Here is a 22525-nt window from a genome sequence, read left to right on the forward strand (position 1 = left end):
AGCAGGCCTGATGACAGGGTGGGTGCCGCTGGCACTGGGGGGGCCGAGGCACCTCAGGGAGCTGATCCACGCAGGGGCCTGGGCCTCCCTGACAAGGGGGGGGGGGACAGGACAGGGCACCCTCCAGGCCCAAGGGCTGGGAGCCTCCGGCCAGGGGAACTCGGGGACCCTGCTGCAAAATTCAGCCGGGCTGAGCCGGCTCCTCGTCGCCCAGCCTCCATGTCGGGCGCGCATAAAGAACCATGTCATGCTTCAGCTGGGAAGGAAGGGCCGGGAGGGACTGGAGCCGCTCTCTGCTCTCCTATTTTCATAGAAACCGATCTGTGTACCTAGAAAATAACAGGACGGGAAAGCGCGGGGGGAGGCGCGGGCGGGGGGGATAAGAAGATCCTGTTTTCGGTCGCTGCCCGAGGAGTAATTCGGAGGAGACGGCTCCATATTCCCGGGGCCGCGGCGGCTGCGGCGGGGATGGAGCGGGCGGCGCGGGCGGCGTAGCCAGCTCGCACGGGGGGGCCGCGGGCAGCGCCGCGCCCGCCCGCCGCCGCGGGGTGAGGGCTCCCCGGCCGCCCCCGCCCGGCCAGGCGCCCCGCCGCCAGCCGGCTCCCTGGTACCGGGGGCTGCTGGGGTTGTGTCCAAGGCCTCCCCCTCCCCCGCGTACACACTCACACACACCCAGACACACACACACACACTCACACACACACCCCACCGCCTCCTGCCGCCGCCGCCGCCGCCAGAGAGATCGGGGATTGCCCGCGGCCCGGCCCCGCTCCCGGCTGCGCCCCGCGCCCGGGCGCATCGCACCCCGCGGGGGCTCGCCCGGCTGCCCCCGGGGCGGCGTGTGCGGGGCGGGGGGTGTGGGAGGGCGGGGGGACACACGGCAGCTCCCGCGGCGGCTCCCGATGGCTCGTCCGCGGCCCCGAGAATACAAGGCTGGAGACCTGGTGTTCGCCAAAATGAAGGGGTACCCGCACTGGCCGGCCCGGGTGAGTACCGCGGCGGGGGCGCCCGGCCCCGGCCCCGCGCCGCCGCCCCCCTCGCCCTCCACGCCGGGCCGCGGCGAGCCTCCGCCGGAGGCCCCGGCCCCGGCCCCGCCGGACGGGGGGCCGCGGTGCGCGCCCACCCCGTTATTATTGTGCATCTTTTCTTTGATCCGCAGATTTCTCCCCGGCCCCCCGGGAGGAGGAGGAGGAGGAGGAGGAGGAGGAGGAGGGAGGGAGGGGGGCGAGCGCGGGCTGTACCTGGGTTGTTATCGCGGGGAGGAGGCGCGGGGAGCCGGCAGCCCTGCCCGCATGACAACGGTGCTGTTTGTTACACGCCCTCCCTCGCCCCGGCCCCCCGGCTGCCCCGCGGGGCAGAGCGGCCCCCACCTCCGCCGCGGCCGGCGCCTGGGGCAGCGCAGGGCGGCCGCCTCCCCCGGGCCCGCCGCGGCCCAGGGCCCGGGCGGGGGACAAGGCCTCGGGCCGGGCCTGGGGATGCGTGTGGGGAAGGGGCACGGCCTGGGGCAGGGCCGGGCCTGGAGGCGGCGTGCGGGGCTGGGGCGAGGCCTGGTGGCCGCAGGGGGCCGGGGCCGAGGCGCCGGGCTGCGGCTGTCCCCGGGGCGGCGGGTGCCCGGGGAGCCCGGCGGGGAGGGCGCCGGTGGGAGCGGGAGCCGTGCCTGGGCGCGGGGAGGTTGGGTGAGGTGAGGCAGGGCCTGGCTCGGAGGTGTGGCGGTGTCCGTGCGGGGTGCTGGCATCCCTGCCGCTCGGCTGCCACCCCTCCGTGCGCGGGCGTTTTGGGTGTCGGGCCTCCCGCTCTATTTTGTCTTTCACCGTGTTGACTTTCTTTCATAGTCCTTTGTCATTTTTTTGTTTTACGCCGCCGTGATATAACTGAGGTGGAAAGGCATCGTGGGCATTTGGCAGTTAGATAAGCGCCCCATTGTATTTCAACATCCATTTTTGATGCCTCTACAGTAACGCAGAGCAGAGCTTTCTCCGGGGGAGGTCTGGTACCGTGGCACGCTTACACAGCCTGTCCCTTCCCTGCCTTTTGGTCACTGTTGTGTAAACCCACTGTGTAACGCGTGTTGTGTGAACTCATTGGCGGGCATCAACCAGTGAGTCTGTATTTCCTTGTCTTCTCCAGCCTTACTAGGACGATTGGGTAGCACTTCATGCCATCATTTTCTAGTCAAGGGAAGTTGCTGGTCTTTGTAAAGAGCCTGAAGATAACCAAGTGCTGTATGCAACGTGCAGGAAAACATAGATGGGCAGGATAAAGATGCACTGACATTTGGCATTACCCTTGACAAGAGAGCCCAGGAAAAGGATGGGTGTCAGTGGTGGAAAGTGAATCAAAAGGTGTCCCGAGTAGAACTGAGGAGGCAGGAGAAGTGCTGTTGAACAGCAGACACCGTACAAGGAGAAAAAGCCAACACCAGAGGCTTAAGCAGAGGCTGGTGAAGGAAGAATAGTGAGAGGGTGCTAAATATCTAGAAGCATGTAAATAAGGTGGTGCATTCAATTATTTTGGCAGACCAGGCTAAAAGTAGCATGCAAAAGGCTGAACTTAATCAACACTGGGTTGCGGTTTTGTTGTTCTATCATTATACAGGTTGGTGGATATACTACCTAAAAAATGGCAATTTATGTCAGCAGAACAGCATGATCTGCTGAAAATTGACTTCTTTCCTACCTCTGTCATGGTTTAATTTACTGTGAAAATTTTAATGTGAACAGTGGAGACCACTACCACATTGAAGCATGTTAATCCCTTTCCTTTTTGAGCCTTTGTAAAACTCCATTTGTTTACCCAGAAGCAGAACAGGGCCTTTTGTTTTAATGGCGTTTTCCTCCCTTTAAAAAAATCATTATATGCTATGCAGCTGGTCATAGCCTTTGACTGGGTGTCTAAATAGGTATCTGAATGGCAATAATATCCAACAGAGTACATCTTTGCTAGGAAAAAATAGGTGTGCTGTTAACATAACTTACTTCCTTTGTGCAAACTAACAGGATGTAAAGTTCAAGTGCAGACAAAGCAGTCTCTGGTTTTAACGTGACTTAGCAAGCGGGGGTAGAAACTGTAGAGAGCCCAGAGTCTACCATCGGGTAGGAAGAGAGGAGTCAGGCTAGGGGAGCATTAGTGCTGGGCTTTAGTTCACCTGAGTGTCAAGAGGCACAGAGCGTGCTCCTGTAAGACGTGATGCAGTTACATACAAATTTGTGTTAGATCAGGCTGATGTCTGCCTGAACCTAACGTATTGCTCGTGAAAAGTACAGTTCATATCATCTTTACTAGGGCTTTTCTTCATCTTGGTTGAAAAGTTTTGCCTGATGCACACTTCCTTAAGCGAAGGAAAAACCTAAGGAGGACACTAGTCTTTATTTTGTTTCCCAGAAAACATTATTATATACAAATAAGAAGAAAAGAAGTATTTGAGTTGATGCAGCTCAGGTACTCTGGTTAGCTGAATGCCTTTTATCCAGGGGATTCACTTGTTTCCAGATCCTTGAGTGTTTGCTACCTACTTCTTTATTCATTATGCAATTAGCGTGTTTGATCTTTGTATTCTCATGGAAAATCTTACGTATTTCATGCTAATATACTAGCTGAATAATATGAGTAACAATACATTTAACTGGCAGTGTTATTGCCCCTACCAAATGTGTTCTGCATCTCTGAGACCTTTGGCATGAATTTCTTGTCTAGGGACAAACTTCTTAAACTGTGTTTAATAAACCTGAGAAGTGTTAAAGCAGGACAGAGGGATTCTGCCTACCCTTTAGTCAAACGCCCGGATGTAACTCACCTGGCTCAGAAGCAACCGTGTATTTTTGTGTGCATGGGTAGTGTCGTACATAAAATCAAACTCGGATCCCAGAAGCAGTCCAGCTGCTGTAGTGCAGATCTGTACCTAGCTCCATTACTCTTGTCTCTCATTAGGTGTAATGCTTGTGGGCTCAGCCAGCTCCATGTGGCACAACACTGCAGACATAGCCAGCGTAGGCAGCAATCTCTAGTCCTAGATCATTAGCTTTCTACCCCCTCTCTTTGGAGGTATGTTGATCTAGCGATCAGCAAGAACAAGACTGGCAAGCCTGACTTTCATCACTGTGAGTAAAGAGAGAAACGTTGAAGAAAGTGGCCAGATAGTGATGTTTCGCCCAGGGACCATTGAAAAATTTTGTCTAATAACTAACTGATGGTGCCTTATAGCAGTCAAACTGCTTTTAAAGTTTCTTTGTGGATTGGTGTAGAATCAATTTGAAAAGGACCAAACTTGCCACACTTAGCCAAAATGGCAAGGACCAGTAAATCTTATCTTTACATACCCTGTTAAAATAGAATTGGTGAATGAAACCACTCTCTTCAAAAGATGCTTTTAGATACTTGGTGTCTGAAAGACATCACTTAGGTCTTACTACCTGGAAGGGCTGCTTTGCATTTTGGTATTGCGTTTTCTTGGGCAAAGCCAAAATTTCCTTTAGCTTAACTGGAGGACAGTGAATAAGTTTAGGGTTTAGGCCCCAAGAATTGTATTGAAACTTAATTAATAACAGTAGGTAAAATACTGGCAGGAGTTTGGTTTAACACTGTATGTTAGCCTGTGATGTCAGTTGTCTTGAGATGCTCATCAAAAATGCAGAATAAATACCAACTGGCCAGGTCATCAGTTGCTGTAATCCAACAAATAAGCAATTGTGTATCCAGGGTGCATGCAAAAATAGAGGGAAGATGCTGTAGTGGTTAAAATATAGGAAATAAGGTTTCAATTCATTCTACATTTCATGAGTGGTCTTTGCCTTTGAAGCACTGTGTCTTAGTTCCCTGTTTGTAAAAGACAGTTGACAACACTTTTCCCTTTAAAAAGGTGTTCTGGAGACAAAATCACTAACATTTATGAGTTGCTTGGGTACTGCCGTGATAGGAGCTGTATTAGCACACACAGACAGAAAAATCTCTTTCTTCAGATACCCTAGTTTATCTAGGATAGATGTCCTGGTTTATTGAGAAATTGCCCCTTGAATAGTCACTCAGATGAGATAAAACGGAAAAACTAGTGGTAGATTCAGAAAGATCAATAATGGTGTTTGTTTTATGAGTGACCCTGAAGAAACAATAAGCACTTTGTTGCTGAAATTAGCTGCTGATTTAAAAATAGGAAGGAAGCTGTTAATGCAACTGTAGAGAGCTGAGGAAAAAGTCTGGAATGACCTCAATAAAATAAGACCGTGCCCAAGTAAATGGCTGATGCCATTATTGAACAGAAATCTAGGATCATACAGCTGGGGAGACAAGACCTTATTTGAGTAAATACAAGCAGCTTGTGGAGGGATGGTAAAGTTGATTTGGGACAATACAAAAGAGATCCAAGCAGGTAAGACAGTGTATTTTAGTGTAAAACACATGGATGTTTAGAGCTGTTTAGAACATTTTGTGCTGGGAGGAGAATGCACCCTTCAAAGTGACAGTGTCACACTAACTATTACAAAGGTGTATTTATTGTCTTGTGAAGGTGAATTTCCTATTTTCTGGACTCCTGTTTGTCTTGTCCAGGTCCTTTGTTGCTACTCTGAATTAACACCTACTTGAACTCCAGATTTGCTAGTTAGCTGACAATCCTCATATGTGAATGTCACTATTAAAAAGCATCTGCAATGGCAAAATGGTATTTGGGGCACTTTAATGTATTAGAGTTGCAAATGGGTGTGAAATTTTCAGTATATTTCTTAGAGTAATACATAGTAAATGCTGTCATTTTAATGGGAACTAGTGTCTGTGGCAGGCTGAGCATCATAAATGTAAGGATTACATGATAATTTTTAGCTGAGTGCGTTTTTTCAGTATTGTTGACTATGTCCCCCATCCAGCAAGGCATGAAAGTAAGGCACCTTAAAGTATGAACTAAAGTAATCCAAGGGAAGGGCTTAAAGGTAAGCTTATGCTTAAAGACTTTGTTGGGCTAGAACCTAAAAAGATAAGGCTAATAACACTATAATATTATAGTGTAATATAATGTTAGAGACTATTAAAAGGAATTACTACTACAGAATGACAGAATTCCAGAAGACTTTCACTATCAGTAAAAAAAAATAAAAAATACATAGCTTGGACACCCATATGCAGGCATTTTACTAAGTAAACCTCTCTCTTCCAGTCCAGTGAAGTATGGATGGAACTAGTGGGTTGACTGCGGTGAAGCTCTCGGTGTAGGACCAAGGCCCATGTTCTGAGATAGTTTGGTGAAATACAAGCTACTTAACCAGGAACAACTTTGGTCAGTTATAATTGCAAGTGTGACAGCTTGGAAGAATCAAATTCTCAAACACATCATAGAAGAAAGATTCTACATTTTAAGTGTTTGATATTTAAAACAGACCATTTGTTTTGTTATTAGTATAAGGATAAGGGAAGGTAGGTTTTCCCTGGCAGGGTTTATCTTTTCTGGCAAAGAATGACAGACAAAAATCAGATTAGATCCAGAAAACTTCAAAGGGTCCATCAGAAATAGACAACAGATCTTTCTCTGTGTTTTTCTGCCAAAACCCAGTCTGCAGTCTTTTGAGCTTTTCTCCTTGGCCATTTGGGACCTGTCCAGTCCTTCACCATGTGCTTTTCTCCTTTTTTCCCTTTTGGTTGCTCTGTTTTATGACCTCACTTTTGCTGTGTTACTAAATATGAGTCTCCTGTGACTTCTCCTTTACCAACTCAGAGCTTCTTCTGTCTCTCTCCCTCTTTAATTATGTACCTCACTCATACATCACTCCTTGGAGATCTGCAAGCAATTTTTCATGGCGGGTCTCTGTTTGTTCCTTTCTGAGATGAGACATGATTTGCTGATCACAGCAAAGGTCTGTCTTAACCAAGGATCTAATGGTGAAGTCATGGCTTCTTCAGGTGGCACTTCCATGACTTCTGCTCTAGTGCATCTGAAAAGAGCGTATTTAAGGCAGTGAGTCCTTTATGGAACTGTTTTTTACTTCCTAAACCTTCTGCACCAGGTTGACACATGTTGCTTAGATAGCATTTAAACTTTTATTTGCAGATATCTGGTCATATTTAGAGTAGGTGTGAGTGCCTTTTCAGTGACTTCATCAGCTCATTGAGTAGTTTCCTTCATTTCCTAAAACAAAAATAACAAGGAGTGAAGTGTGAATTCTCGTAGTGTTTGGAAGGTGGGGAACCTCAGCAGCTGATGGTCTTTCTCCATGCTCCTGCATTCTGCTTTAAGTGTGACTTAAAAACAGATTTCATCTGAGGATTGGAGCATCAAACAGAGTAATTTTTATACATAAAGCTGAACCATGCAGTAAAACCTTTCCAGTTGCTCTTGTTTGGCAAACGAATCATATTGGGGCCAAGATATTTTCTATGTTTGTTGCTAGCACAGACAGGGATATCTGGGAAAACGGCTTTAAAATTTAGTTCTTTAAATCTCTCTCTCTTTTAATTAGTTTAAATAACTAGCCCCAAATGTGCAAGTCTGATCTTTTTGTGTAAATGACAATAGATGAATACATTTTCTCCTGCAGTGTCGTGATTTTAAGTCCAAATGAAGCTAACCCAGAATGAAGACAGTTGTCTCAGAAGTTTTGAGGCAATAAGCAATTAAAGTTTTTCATACCCATACTGTACAGGCTTTTTCTTACATATTTTTCCTTGTCATTTTGAAGCCGCTGAATAATTTTCATCAACTAATCTCATGAAAATCATTGGATATATGTTTTGTCTGAAGGAAGGGTGCCCCTTTCAGTGAAGTCTGTAGCCTGTCAAGTCAATCTGTATGTTCTTACTGCAAAAAGATATGAGAAATGTTAGTTTCCAATACGTTAATTGACAGATCTCTACTTTTTATTGTTGTGTAAAGATCCTTTTAGGACCCCCAACTGGAATGAATTTTTTGTAAGCACAGACAGCAAAACGAAGGCTGAGTTTTCAGTCTTAACTCCTCATTTCCTGATTTCCCCATCATAATAATGCATTAACAAGTCTTCCTGCATTTAGGGTAATAAAAAACTTGTAAGCAAGTGATTGCTGACAGTAAGTATATACAATTGTCATTTGTGGATAGATGAAAGGATTTCCTGATAATGCTGGAAAAGTGATGACAACGTAGAGAGCTTGGACATTTTAACCATTTGAAATGGTGTTGTTTGAGCAGTAAAGACCTTTTCCACTGTATGCTTGAGAGGCATAAGGGAGAATGAGTCTGCCTGAGGCCTCTTAGTAATACTGTAATTCGTGTGATAAATATAGCAACAAACACTGGAAAGTAGCCTGTGTGGAGCAGGCAGGAAGAAGTTGTGGAGCCAGCTTTTTAAAGGTGTTAGGAATTAGCTGAACATCAGTACTTCACTGTATCTTTAGGTACCTTTGTACTTTTCAAGTCTTCCCCCTGTGTCCTCTGTATCTCTGATCTCTACATACCATGGACACGTGTGCGTATACACATACCTATTCTGTGCATAGATATACACACCCCAGTAGAAAAGATAGATGGTTAAAACATAGGTGTAGCACATTGCCATGGTAGCACATCACTTGACTCTGGACTCCAGCAGAGGCAGCATCAACAGAGAAGGGCCCAGTAGTTTGGCTGAAGCACAGTAGGAGCAACTAGAATAAACAGTTATTTGAAAGATTCCAAGATGTATTTGGCAAACAAGTGAGTATCATGAGGTAAAGCTTCTAAGACTTAAAGAAGGAAACAGATCTTTGCTTCCTCCTCTTGGGAAGGTTTCTGCGTTACTGGCTTTGCACATCTGAGATCGTTTCATTCATTTGTGTAACAGCCAGTTCTAAACTTGATACAGAAATTGGAAATAAACTGCAGATTCATTTCCAGTTTTCCTTTCTTCTACTCAGACTATTTGACACGACAGTCTTGATAATACTTACTTCTACCTAAAGGACATATGAGACCTGGCTTTGGTGGGGTTTTTTGTTGTTGTTGTTTTATATTAATTTTTTGTCCTAGAAAACAGAAGGAAGGTAAGAAATTTGAGTAAATACTACAGCATCTTAACAAAACAATGAACTTTCCATGTTATAATGTAGTTTCTATTGTCCTGTTCCGAAGTTCCCCATCCTTCAAACGGTCTCAGGTCAACCCAAATATTATCCTTGGCATCACTGCTGCTCCAAAAAACCACATAACGTTCTTGAATTTCAGAAGTATTTAATCTCTGTCTCCTGGCCTTTTGTAAAGCCCTGCTGAAATCTGAAAATACCTTCAGAGTCAACGTAAAGGGAGGGGATGACATTGTACTGTGCTCTGGGTAGCCCAAAGTTAGAAGGGACAGGTGTCCATAGACTTTGGTCTCTGCCTTAGAAAAGTACATTTAAATCTCTTTCAGTTTTCCATTAGCAGACTGAAAGGATAATTAGCATACATCTGTAGCCCTGAAAATGCAAACTGGAAACAACTGTTTATTTTGCCTTGCAGCAACGTGTAAAAAACCTAGAGAGAGGCTGTTTGCCAGCTCTAGTTTGGCTTCTTGAATAGAAGACATCATGTAACAAAAGAAGAAAAACAGGGCAAGGAATATCATAGACCAAAGAATTTCTTTAAGCCCATCAGTTAATAAATTGTCCTACATACAGCAAAGGAGGGCTGGGGAGGAAGGAAAGAATTCCAAACTGTAGGGACCTGAAAGGTATCACTGTGGTGTCACCGATGTCAACTAGGAAACAGTGTGTCAGCCTTTAAAGTCAGTAACTTCGTACTCCTTGGGCTTGGAAAGCACCTACCTGTGAAGCTACTTGTAACACAAAAGTAAAACCACGCTGAGGCAATGAATAGAAGAAACTTTAAGTCTGGGAGAGCTCGAGACACAATTGCACAATAATGCAAACCATTTCTGGGAATCAATCCCATATCAGACTGGATTGCTAAATGTACTAAATATAAGTACATATTGAAACTTAATAACAACATAGGGAGTGACCTTACAGAGAGCTGTAGCATCAGTCTGGAGATGCAATCCAGGTGGGAGAAGCAGGAAAGTACAGATAGAGGAGCAAATGCTATAGTTCAAAGAACAATTCTGGAGTTACTGTCCTTCCCTTGGTATGTTTATGTGTTTTGCGTAGAAGGTCATTGGATGCAAGCAGCTCTTTTTTGCTAGTTTTTCTTCAGCTCCACAAATCTTACGTTTCACAGTGTTCAAGCCTCCATGACGGGGATACTGTGAACCCCTTCTTTTAATTCCTGGAGGACGGGGTATCTTCCTCAGCTGGAGACTCCTCCATTTGAGGAAAACAAGGATCTAGCTTTCTGTTCCTGGCTGTTACCCTAGTCCCTAACCTATTGTTTGGTAACTAGGAGGCAGTTCCTCCAGCTCCTCCTCCACATATCCTTTGGGAAAACTTTACATGCAGGGCACTTACGGTTCACCTTTTCTGTGGCATGTAGTTGTCCCGTTGCAGCAGCTGTGGGGTGAGGGGGAAGGGAGGAGAGCCCTGGTTGAGTGGCGTTTAGACTAGCATGTGCCATAGGTTGGCCATCCTGACAAAACAGCATAAGATGATGCCAGAAAGCAGAGGACTGTGCCTCAAAAGGAGGTTTGTGTCCTTCCCTCTCTCGAGTTTTGCCTTTCTCTTTCCTGCTGCTCTTGCGGAGACCACCCAAGCGCAACCGCTGAGGGGGGCTCCAGAGCCAGCAGGCACGGAGGGGCATGATTTGCACCCCATAGGGGAAGTGAGGCCATCCATGCGTGGCCTTCCTTCCTTGGGATGTAATTTGTTATTCATCACTGTATGTAAATCAGTCCCTCCGGCCCCATTGATTGCTTTTTGGTGTGTGCGTTGGCATAAATATATATATGTGTATTTTTCTGTAGCTTCCTTCAACTTGTTACCAGCCTGTACAGTGATGTCCTGCACAGGGCTGAAATGATTTTCCTGGGTGCGGTCACACCACGTGAGGGTTGTCTGCCAGCTCTCTGGCAGGATGTGTGTTTGCATATGGGGATTTCTGCATATTGCTTTGACCTTTGCAGCGCATTGGTTGTTCAAATGTAACTTGTGGTCCACTATTGGCTTCCTGTAGTATTGCTGCTTCCAGCTTTCTCTCTATTACATTGCCAATCCTTTTTCCCAGATGTGTTAGCTTTTTCCTTTTGCAAACTAAATTTTGGGTTACTTGCAGCTCGTATTTCTCACAGACCCAGGACTCTGTGAGTCAGCTGTCGTATTGGTTTTACCGCCACTGGGTGTAGTGGAGTGACTACATGTTTATACATACGTACATACGAGCATAAGAGACTGTCTTTGTCTTAATATTTGCAACGGTTCCCAGCTTACTGTCTCAGATGCCTCTTCCAGAACACGGAAGAAGGTGTTAATTGAGGGAGATCCTGGCAAGGAATACACCTAAGCAAGGCATCTCATGCCGGGCACTCTGCCCTACTGAAGTGTCATCCTTTGTCATCTTTTTCTTAAACTATTTAGTTGCTAGTTGGTTTTCAGCCCCGATGTCACTGTTTCCATCTGAGCCAGTGTAAATTTGTATTTCTGCAAGGATTTCTTCAGACACTATTATCTGGAATCCAACTAGGTAGCGTTCATTCAGGATTAATCACATGTGGAAGTGTTTGCAGAATTGAGGTTCCTGCGTTCTTAGCACAAGCGTACGATTACCAGTGTGTTTCATTATCGTCCCGCAGGCGCGGACTCAGGCATGTCGTGTGTTCTAGGAGTAGCCCTGCGCACATCCACTGCAGGGCTGGAGGCTTGCTGTCCTGATTGTTACAGAGTAGCAGAAGGAAGATGATACCTGGCCCATTAGTTTGCTCTCTAAAGACCATGTCCCAAAGGCAGCGAACGAGTTTTGACTGCGGAAAGATTCCTTGATTTCAATAAAACGACTTACATGTGTGCTGCCGTGCCTGTAGAAACATAAAGTAGGACCACAGCCTAAGGGAGGAGGCAGACGTTCATCTTAAAAAAGAAAAAAAATAAAAGATGACATTCCTTACTGCAGTGCCTCTCCAAATACCAGGGCTTTTGAAAGATATTAGTGGTGCAGCAAACTCAACAGATAATTCTTTTCGTATGGTGTCTGTATCAGGTGACGACTCACATATGTTCACATTTTCAGGTACCCCTTTTTGCTGCTTTTTATCAGGAGTTCTTTTTCAAAATCTTCCTCTTGTGCAAACTTTATTTTTCTTTGTCACAGTATTTCTATCACAGCTTTTAGAAGAAGGTAGCATAAATTTATTAAGCCTTGTGATTAGAATTTTAATTTCTGCAAAGATATATTACCAGTAATAAGCTTATTCTATTTTGTTTTCTTTGCATTTATTTGAGAGACTCTGCTTTGGAGGGTTTTATTGTTGTTAAGGGAGTGGGTCAGTTTTCTAAGCAGGTTTTTTAATTGGTACTTCTGGTAAAATGACAAGAATTCCTTGTTAGAAGATGAAAACAGATTAGAGAAGACACGTTTGTCAGACAGGGCTCTTCAGCATTAAAATGCTGTGAATGTTTTCTCCTTATCTTTTGGAAGATGTTTTATGCCATCTCCTGCCTTACAAATGAATAGATTCACCTGCGTATATAATTGCCATGTTATTGTGCTGGATGGGATCTGATCTTACAAAGACAATGGCTGCCAAACTGTATGCCCAGCTGTGCTTGCAGGATCAAGCCTCTAGCTGTTAAGTTTCTAGAAGCCCATAATAATAAAGATTTTAGTGGCAATATGTTAAGAAGAAACACCAGCTTCTTTAGCAGATGTGAGAGCAAGGGGAACAATTTTTTAATGAGAAGCTTATACTTTTTCTGAAACATTTGCTGCTAGATGAAGGTGTTAATTTACTTGTTTGTCAAATGTCAGCAATACAGTTGACCTGGTATAATAACAGGGGTGTCAGGGTTGTCTCCAAGGCAGATTTATTGAAAAGGACTGCCATCATGAATGCTACATGTGAGACTGAATTGGGGATCTTGAGGATTAAAAGCAGTGTGAGCTAAAACTCTTTGACTGTGGTGCATGGTTTGGACACATCATGTGTCATCACAGGTGTGTTAAAAAATAAAGGCAAGTGACACTTAGAATTAAAATTTTTAATACTGACTGAAAGGCTTTTGGTTGGATTTTGTGATTTGTATGAGGTGTATGTAAACTGTATCTGGATCCCAGGATAAATTTGTGTGTGCAGCGTTCCCTAATGTCCTTCCTAGTTCCAGATTTGTGTCTCACTAACCAAGCTCTCTTCTATGTGTAATTACCTTTTCCCAGTTATTTGCACAATACAAGTCAGAATAATATGCTGTTTCTTTACAGCTGCTTTTTAAAACAAAATGGTAGCCTAATTTAGAACATATTTTTTTACTGAGCTACCAAGGGAGAGTGCTAAGCTCCCATGCTTAGTATGGATACCATTCCTGATTCAGAGGTAAAGAGTGTTTTAAAAATTTAATATTAATGTATGCGGGAAAACAGCTATTACAGTTCTACATGTATAATTTGTCCCTTGACAGCCTGTATCCTTTTAAAATCATAATTCCTTTAAAATTAATCTTCTGATTACCCCTGCAAGTCCGATATAGAAATGAGAGCGAGCGATGGCCAGAAGCCCTTGCTGTTGTTTGGAGAAGGAAAGTTAGAGAAAATCAGAGACTTTTGGAAGAAAGCAGATTGTGGAGTAAACTTTGTGACTTTGGTAATGTAACTGCAGCTGAGTCACTAGGTTTTGTAGATAACTCGTGTTCATGGAAACATGTACTCAGAAGTTAAGAGGTTATTTGAAAGCAACACAAAATGCTTACACGTACCTCATACACAAATTCAAGTTAACTTACTGGATAGAAAGAAAGGATGTTATAAAGTAACTCACTCTTAATCCTACAAGTATATAAACATGTAGGCAACTTCAAGCCCATGATTAATCCATGTAAATTAAAAGAGAGTACTCATATGCTTAAAACTCATAATCAGTGTTTGTGATGTAGACTATCTTTTTTAGAATAACGGGCATGCCACACTACAAGTCTGGTCACTACCATATTGATGTATTCAACTTGTCTCTGACATTAATGCCACTTGCAGCTCTAAAAATACATCTTTTTGTCTTTCATGGTTTTTTTATTTCGAGTAATTTTTTTCTAACATGGCTTATTAGGATTTAAATTCATAGATCTGCGTGTACATAATGCAGTGCTTTGAATGTTTTCATGTAGTTTCATTCCTGTAAGCTGCTGCTTGAGGGTTTGTTTTGGTTTTGGTTTGGGGTTTTTTTTTAGGAAAATGTTCATTTTGATAAATAAGCTTGTTAATCTTTTAGGAACTATCTAGTAAATTTAAGCAACATTACATTTTTGGTCAAAACTAAATGAAAACTCATTCTGAGGTTTTGGAAACAGAAAAACAGGCAGGTGGGGAGGAGCATGACTTGGCTTGGAAAAACTCGTTCCTGACTCTCTTTAGGCAGACAGATTAAAATTCCTAAGAGTTTAGCCTAGACTGAGGGACTATGCAAAGAAGGTATTTGACACTGTAATGACAGCTCCTGGAAATGTGAGCAGAGATGGAAAGCAAACCCAGTAAAAATACCAAAGTTGGTTCTGAGTGCTGCACAGAGACCACTGTGACTCCATGAATCTCTTTTCATTCCATAGTTTTAGTGACCCAGTCGACACAGGCAAAAGTTCCATCTTAGCAAAACAGTCTGCCAGTTTAACTGGTTGTTTTGTACCATAGGTGGTGGCTAAGGCTGCGGGAGTAATGGAAACAATTCTTTACAGACAGTTGTTAGGTTTATAGCGACCCTAGGCTTTCTACAGACACTGAGCTCTTCTGCAGGTATGAGTTTGCAGTTTGTCAGCAGAGTAAACAGGAAAACCTGCCTGTGAATGAAAAATTATTGCAAATCACTCAATTTCATGGGCTTTGCGATTAGATTCCATTGTTTCTCATTCCCCCCAGATCACATACGTGTTGTTGTACATGTTATTTGCATCACAACAAAATAGTTGGCCTGTGTGCCGGTGATGCTTGGTGATTGTACTTATGCCACAGCCCCAAAATCAATACTGAGGCCTCACCCCTGCCAAAGACTCCCAGCCCACCATCTTCACGTGAGCACCGTAAGTGCCATGATTTGGTGCTCTGAGCCTGCCTGTGCTTCTGCAGCCCTCAGCGCCAGGGTGTAGTGTCTGTTCAGGGACCTCCACCGCAGCCACTGCCTGCAGACGGTACCTGTTCGTGCGGCTTCTGCTCTGTGTATGCAGCTCAGCTGGTGCAGGCTGCCTGTGCCTGCAAAAAGGTGGGTAGGTGATAGGCAAATTAGTTTAAGGTACTGTGAAACAGAAGTTTATGTTTTGAAGCAGTTGCTTAAATCCTGCAGATAGATATTCTGGTGTGAACACTAATACTCAGGTATTTAAGCCTTTATGGTCTGTGGGTCCACAGAGCGCAACGTAATGAAGACAAATAGATGCTTAGCTGTGTCTCCATTCCCTCTGAAGACTGGTCAGGACACTCATGTAATCTCATCTCTACTGCTGCACCCAAACCTCAGAGGGTTGCAGGACACTAAAAATGTTCTGTGCTTTTAAGGGACAAAGATTTTGTGTTCTTTTCCCATGTAACAGTAAGCATTTTTTTTATGCAGGCACAGTTCAGTGACAAGGAGTGTTTCAGTCCCCTGTTACTATACAACTTAGCTGCAGCTGACGGTAACAAAGCAGGTCACGGAGGAGACAAACAGGAAGGTTTTCTGTACCCAAAGGCCCAGATGATAGTTGCAACCTCCAGAGTGTCAAGCTTCAATCCTCCCTAGCAGAAGCCTGCGGGCTGCAGCAAGTGAAGCAGATTGTTCCCTTCTTTGTCTCTAGCATGTTTGTGCTCACCCCGACGCAGACTGGAGGCTCGTATTCTGGGACCTGCAGTCTCCATCGATCACATTTCCTTACTCAAAACAATTTTAGCTGCAAGCTGTAGTGTCAACAGGGTTTTGTGTACTTTGTGGGAAGCTGGACCAAATATTGCACAGGGACGCTCGGGATTCTTCAGCCTGGAAATGTTGTGCCAATCCAATTTTTTTAACTGACTTTTTGGGGAAGTAAATTACATTGGAAAAGAAATAGTAAATTAAGCCAGCCAAGTCTAGGAGACTGCAATTTTCCAGAAATTTGCTTACCTTTTGGCTTTAAGTGTACCAATATGAGTATAAGGACTAGCAACACTTCTTTTAATAACTTGAACAGTGGAATATGCAGCTTTGGATATGTGGAACAGATGAGCCTCGAGTATGGAATTTGGTTGTGTATATTTGACCAAATGTCAATGCTCTAGGCAGGCTGCATCTGATTGAAAAGGTTTTGATCAAGTTGACTGGCCAAAAAATCCTCTCTCATGAATATAACATTTTTCCTTAAAACCAAACAAAATCAATGAAATAGTAAAATTCTAGTGTAAATACTGGAAGGCCAAAAAATATTCCTCAGTCTAGTGAGTTCTTATTCATCCATTCTTTCTAGCAGATGTGATATGGAAGGTGTTTGCCTGAGCACTTTGGGGAGGAAGATGGTATGACTTTTCATGTCCCTTTGGCTTATGGGAAGAGAGTGGCAGGAGAGAAGTACGGTGTTTGTGAATGTGCAGTCCCTTGTTTGTTGATGTCTTGACTGATTAAGTAGTTTTTATTTGCTGTATGTCTTCCAAACACATTTTTGTACCTGCATTTCTTGTACACTTCTGTATTTCAAGACAAAAATATTTGTAGTAAGATGACAAAGTAGGATTTTGTCATCGGAACCTGCTTTCATTTGGTGTCAGTGGGCTCACTATGGTTTGCTCAGGTGGATGTACATTACACAATATTTTGATATCTGAGGAATAATTTGGACAAAGGAGAATCAAGCTTCACTATGCTTAAAGGGAAGAAAAGTAAACACAAAATGCCTCAGCTGGCAATATTTGTTGAAAATGAACAACCTCTCCCCACCTATCCACAGATAAAAAGTAATTTTGTGAGCAGTGAAACTTAAGAAGTTTATTTTTCTCTGGCTTGCCTTTATGTGGATTCCCTGTTGTCTGATGTTTTGGTTGAGCCTGCATTGCAAGCTGTCTCTCAGCATATGGACCATTTTTCTGTCCATCTTCTGATGGACAGCCTATTTATCACAAAACATGGGGAAACTTAATACCTCTGTGGCCTTTCTCCTTTCGTCTGGTTTGGCAAAATTGTCTGATGTGTCCCTGAATTATTGCAGGTAAGAGTCGGACTGGAAATAGTGTGATCACATCCTTTCCTTTCCTTAGGGAGCAGACTGGGAAAAAGAAATCCTAGGGGTAGCACCATTGCTTCATTCACAGTGGCAGGGAAACACTTCATTTGGAGAAAATGGAGCATTTTTGCAGCAGTCTAACTTTGGGGTGAGCTCACTGGGAGGATCACAGTTTGGTAACCTGAAATCCTCCTCTGACAGAGCTGGAAATATTTGTTATTAGTAATACCTAGCATTTTAGCAGTGGACCTCAAGTGCTTTATACGGAGAACAGTACCATAGGCCCCATTTGTAAAAGTGAGACCGAAGGAGAGGCAGTGATGTGGCCAAGGTCATCCCAGAGGCCAGTGGCAGAGATAGGACTAGTCTTTGTATCCCCCGAGTCTCCTCCTCTGACAGTCTTCTGTCCACCAGCCATGAACGCTCACGGAGGACTTCAGTCACATTAATAGATCTGTTATCTACAAAGCCATGCATAGAGATACCAGTCACACAGCTTTGGCCCCATTTTCATACTGAAGATTAAAGCTGCTCTGCAGAAAGTGTATTTCAACTTTCTGTCTTAAAAATATGCTGCTAATTAGGGATGTAAAGGGGCTGAACTCAGCTGCAAGACTGCTGATCTTTCCTAGTAAGACATTGCCTGCCAGCATTGTTTGGACTCCAACTAACCCTTCATTGTCTTCTATCTTGTCGAGGTCCTGAGCATGCACAGAAAAAAAAGGAGGATTGATGTCTTTATATTGTCATTTCTGGCTGTCTGCAGGATACCCTTCAGCCATTTTCAGCAGTGCTCAGAAGTATGCTCTGCTGTTTTTAATCTTGTTTTGCTTTTTGTTTTTGCTGGTGGCACTCCTCCATGCCCAGAGACTTTTTTAATTTTTACTTTTGTAGCTTTGCAATTCTACCTTCTTACGTTGGATTCTGCTTCTAGTCTCACCCTTCACAGGGTTATCTTTTTTAATGGGTGAAAAAGTGCATATGCCAGCATTCCACACTAGGAGTTCTAGTATGTGATGTACATTGGGGAAGGAGCTGTGCTCTGCTTCAAATATCATATAGTCCTGATAAATGAGAGGAAAATTCTGCAGTCTCCAATCAGCTTTAGTTGGATTGCTGTTCAGTTTAAGTACTACAAAATTTGAGCCACAGTTTTTAGCTTGGAGGAGGTTGGAATTTTTTTTTTTTCCCCCTCCATTTTAGGATCCTCTGGGGGGAAAAAAATATTTTACGTTTTACAGAACAGTATTTTAAATAATGGTTTAGAAAAGATATGCTGTACGGCTGACTCCCAGTAGCGTTAGCTATTAAAAAACATTTTAAATCCATCTGAATAAAAACATTGTAGAAAAGCAAAATATTCTATTTTAATAATGGATTTTGAAGAGTATTGCTTTTATCCATCTAGAGTTTTGCTAATAAGCTAACTGCAAAAGATCAAGCTGCTTGCATGTGTTGGGCAATAATAAGCAACTTGAACCACTTTCCAGCAAAAATACTATAGGCCTTTGCTCGACTGCTGTGCAGTGACTCCAGGGATTTCAGTGGGAGATACTGATCTCTGCAATGCTTCTGTGTGCTTTTGCCAATCAAAGGCATTTACAGTATGTCAAAACAATCAGTGATTACTGCTCTGCAGTTTTAATTCCCTCTTTTTGCAAAATAAAAGGACTTGTTCTTGTGGTTTCAGTGCCCACGTAAGCATCTCTGTATGCTGAAGTAAAGCTTTCTTGTCTGTACATGTGGACCTGATAGGTATTTTTGCACAATGCCTTTTTTTTTGCAGTGTAAAATTCTGTTGGAACGTAACGGAACAGGGTCTGGTCCAAAAGCCACCGCGGCAGCCTGGAATTCCTGCTTCTGAACAGCAGCTTGTCCACAGCACAGAGATTTTGTGATAGCCATACAACATGACACCTGCTGTCCCTCTAAGTGGAAGAAGGCGCATCTGGGATGCCCTTCCGCCTTGATGGGCAGAACTGCCCCTTTTTTGACTGCTGCAATAACGTAAACATCCACAGAAAGCTGCTTTACACAGACAAGCAGAGAGACAAAGCTTGCCGTTTTCTCTCTGTGTGAGAGAGACATGTTTCCCATTTTGCAGGGAATGTAGAGCTCTGCGGAGCAGAACACCCAGGAGGGGGTGCAGCTTCCTCTGGTTCTGCACCAGCCCTCCCAGGGAGCTCCTCCGCCTGTCTGGAATATGCCACGTTATCCCACAGGCAGGCACAGGGATGATTTGTGCTTCTGGGAGCCACTGTTCTCAGAGGGCAGCTCTGCACTGTGCTCATCACAGGGCTACGGCTCTGCAGCTCCAGTCCAAGCCACCCAGCCAGTGCCTCCCTCCCCAGGGTCCCTAACCTCATGGCAACTGGGAAGAAGGTGTTGCAGTGTGGGTACTGCCAGACCCAGCCTGTGAGAACCAGTTGGAAATGCTACCTGAGAAGTCAGCAATTACTCAGCACCAGAGAGCAAAATATTTGGGCTGCATATACATCCCAGCCTGCAAACTACAATGCAAGGAGGCAGATTTCTTGCTTGCACATCGGTAGTCCCTAGCAACACCATTTGATAAAGCCCTGCTCTGGTTTGAGAGGTCCAGGCTGAATTTTCTGTTCAGTGTTCCTGACCCTAGAAGCCTGGCATTTGTTTACTGAAAAAAAGCACAGTTACGTCTTTAAAGCTCTGCTGCTTGGTTGGCAAACAAATGCTGGGAAGTGCAGCTCTGCTGAGGTTGTGCAAAAAGAAAGCAATTGTTATTCATTAAGCAGATGACAGCAACGGGAGCAAAGGGGATAAAACTCGAAATCTGAAACCACCTGCTTTAATTTCAGCCATAATTGAAGCGGCTGCCCATGATGTTGCTGATGCATGTATCAGATTTGCACGCCATGCACTGCTCTCACTGATTTCTGTGGCAGCAAGCTCCAGCTCACTGTCTGCTCTGGTTCAGGAGGGGATGAATCTCCTGTTTGATTGCAGGTTATAACGGGCACTTTAGAATCTGTTTGTTTCCTTCCAGGAGCAAAATGCAATCGCGGTCTGGCTCTCTGATAGACAGATGCTTTAGTCATTAGTGAGGTTTCTGTGACTACAACACTGTGTCCTAGTATGGGTGCACTTATCTCTTTTGTTCCTGGTTCGAAGCAGTGATGCTTTTCTCGCTCTTGTGCTCACGCGCTCGCTCTCTTTCTCTCCCTCCCTCCCTCCCTCTCTGTCTTTGATCTTGCTGATATGGGGAAAAATATCAGATCCAAATCTTCAGCATATTTAACCAAAACATCTCGTAGGATGGGAATAAATTGTGACTGAGTGCAGCAGCAGGGGGCTGCAGTATGGTTGCTTGCACTGCTTGCTTTCTGTTACTACAAAACGGCAGCAATCGTCGAGCAGCGCTGGGGTTGTTCTGCAGCTAAATAAGCTCTTAGGGGCTCAGCATTCACAGAGGGCTAAGGTGGTTTGTGCAAAGCTCTCCTCTTGCGGTCTCTAATGCAGGGATTCATGTGAAACAGGTAAAAAGGGAAGAGATTTTTCCTAATGGCAGAGAGGATCTCATCCTCCGCTGAATTCCCTGGAGTTTTTGCCGCGGAGTTAAATGGCCGTAAGATAGCACTGTCACTTCATATTCAACCTCTTTACAGTACTAGCGACATAAGCCTGAGAGCTGGGGAGCTCACAGCAAAATCAGTGAAGGCAGGAAAAGTCTTGACCTCAGCTGCACAGTGAAATGTTAGAGTGGGAGCATTAACAGTCTATCCTTGAGCTGGTTAGTGCAGATTTATACTGCATGTGTTTGTATGTGCATGCCAACTTTCAAAAGCTATGAAAAGCTTTTTTATGGTTTCCTGTCATGATACATAGTCAGAGGGGATGCTCGGATGAGTAAAGAAATATGCCACGAAATGGGGAGCAGGTGAGCTGCGTGACAGATGTGTGCGCTGTCCTTTGTCAATTTGGTGCTGCTCCTTAGCTAAAGGTATGAAGTGCTGGGAATACAACACGAGGCTTAACTCCACTTGGGATGTTGCTTAGAAGATCCTCGCTGCTTTGGAGCATAGCACGTTGTGTGATGTAAGATCCCCATTCCCTTCTGATCAGCATTCCCTACTAAGCATGTCTTCATTCCTCCACTTTACTGATCATTTACAGCTGTTCGCTTTATTTCATGAGAAATTCTTAAAGGGCTGAGACAGTAACTGGACTGCACTGTTCTGTAATGCAGCCCAGAGCTGGTGCCGCGTTTCAAGCGGCCAGATGAGATGCACACTCAAGTCCCAGCAGACATAGTTCGTCTCAGTCGTGGGAGTCCACATTTTTCTGGGGTCTAGTCTCTCTCTGGACGTCTTACTTGTCGTAATGAAGAGGAAGATAGCTATGGCATCCAGACAGTTGAGGTGTATTACCCCTGTACTTGGTAAAATGCCAGCACAGCCTTTTTTGGTCTGACGCGTAGATACTTCCGTCTTTAAGGAGGCATGAAACATGGTGCAGCGTGGGACATGCTATCTCCCTGACTTGCTATCGGTTTTGTAAAGTGAGTTGTGGTGGTTTTCCCCGCGGTCTTTTTATCACTGTTATAGTCTAATACCTATATTTAAATCGTTAATTAGTGAGCAAATAGCCACGTTATGGGCACTTACTTAAAAACAAATAGTGTCAGAAAATAATGAGTTCTAGAAAAAAATCTTTGGCATCTTTCGTCTGTGTATTCCTGATGATGAGGACACTGAACAGCCTGTCATGTCCTTTCAGTTCTTCTTACACACAGCTGAGCTAAAAGTGAATGCACACTTCCATCTTCCACCAGTGTATGTCTTCCTTCTGTGTGCATTTAAATAATAGATTCTCCTTTTACTTGTCAATTCATTAGCTTTGTTAAGTAAAAGAAGTTGGGTAATTGCTGTGCCCACAAGGCGTGTGACACCTCTGACCATCACGGATTGTCTCCTGCAGACCGTGCTGGGCAGCGAGTGCACGTTGACAACGTGGCCCAGCGTGCCAGAGCCCCACCATCCACATCCCTGAGTCATGCTGCAGAAGAGAGACAGGGAATGGCTTGCAAGTGCTCTTATATCCCCTGATTTTTGCGTAGCTTCAGAGAATGCTCCACTTAGACCTAAAAGATAGGCACCCATTTCTTTTGCAGAAAGGAGTCCTGTGATGTTACAGTTTTGCATGTGGCTCTGGTTTCTCTCTCCCCAATGGGTGTCCTTGCAGAAAGACCAAAAGGAGTTGAATTCTTATAAAAGCTTGTACTCCTTTGAGAGCTACGTAGCCAGCAGATGCTTTACAGTGAAAGAGAACA

At 44.4% G+C, this 22525-nt stretch overlaps 1 protein-coding gene across 1 annotated transcript in view; it reads left to right on the forward strand.

The window, feature by feature from the left end:
* The first annotated feature begins 902 nt into the window (after positions 1–902).
* The window catches only part of HDGFL3 (HDGF like 3), a 37741-nt gene continuing 16118 nt past the window's right edge, over positions 903–22525 (forward strand). Inside the window, exon 1 of the mRNA XM_075714303.1 lies at positions 903–986. Coding sequence (XP_075570418.1) covers positions 903–986 — 84 coding nt within the window. The remainder of the gene's footprint in view (positions 987–22525) is intronic.

This window comes from Pelecanus crispus, chromosome 7 (assembly GCF_030463565.1).
Source record: "Pelecanus crispus isolate bPelCri1 chromosome 7, bPelCri1.pri, whole genome shotgun sequence".
In the NCBI taxonomy this organism is placed as follows: domain Eukaryota; kingdom Metazoa; phylum Chordata; class Aves; order Pelecaniformes; family Pelecanidae; genus Pelecanus; species Pelecanus crispus.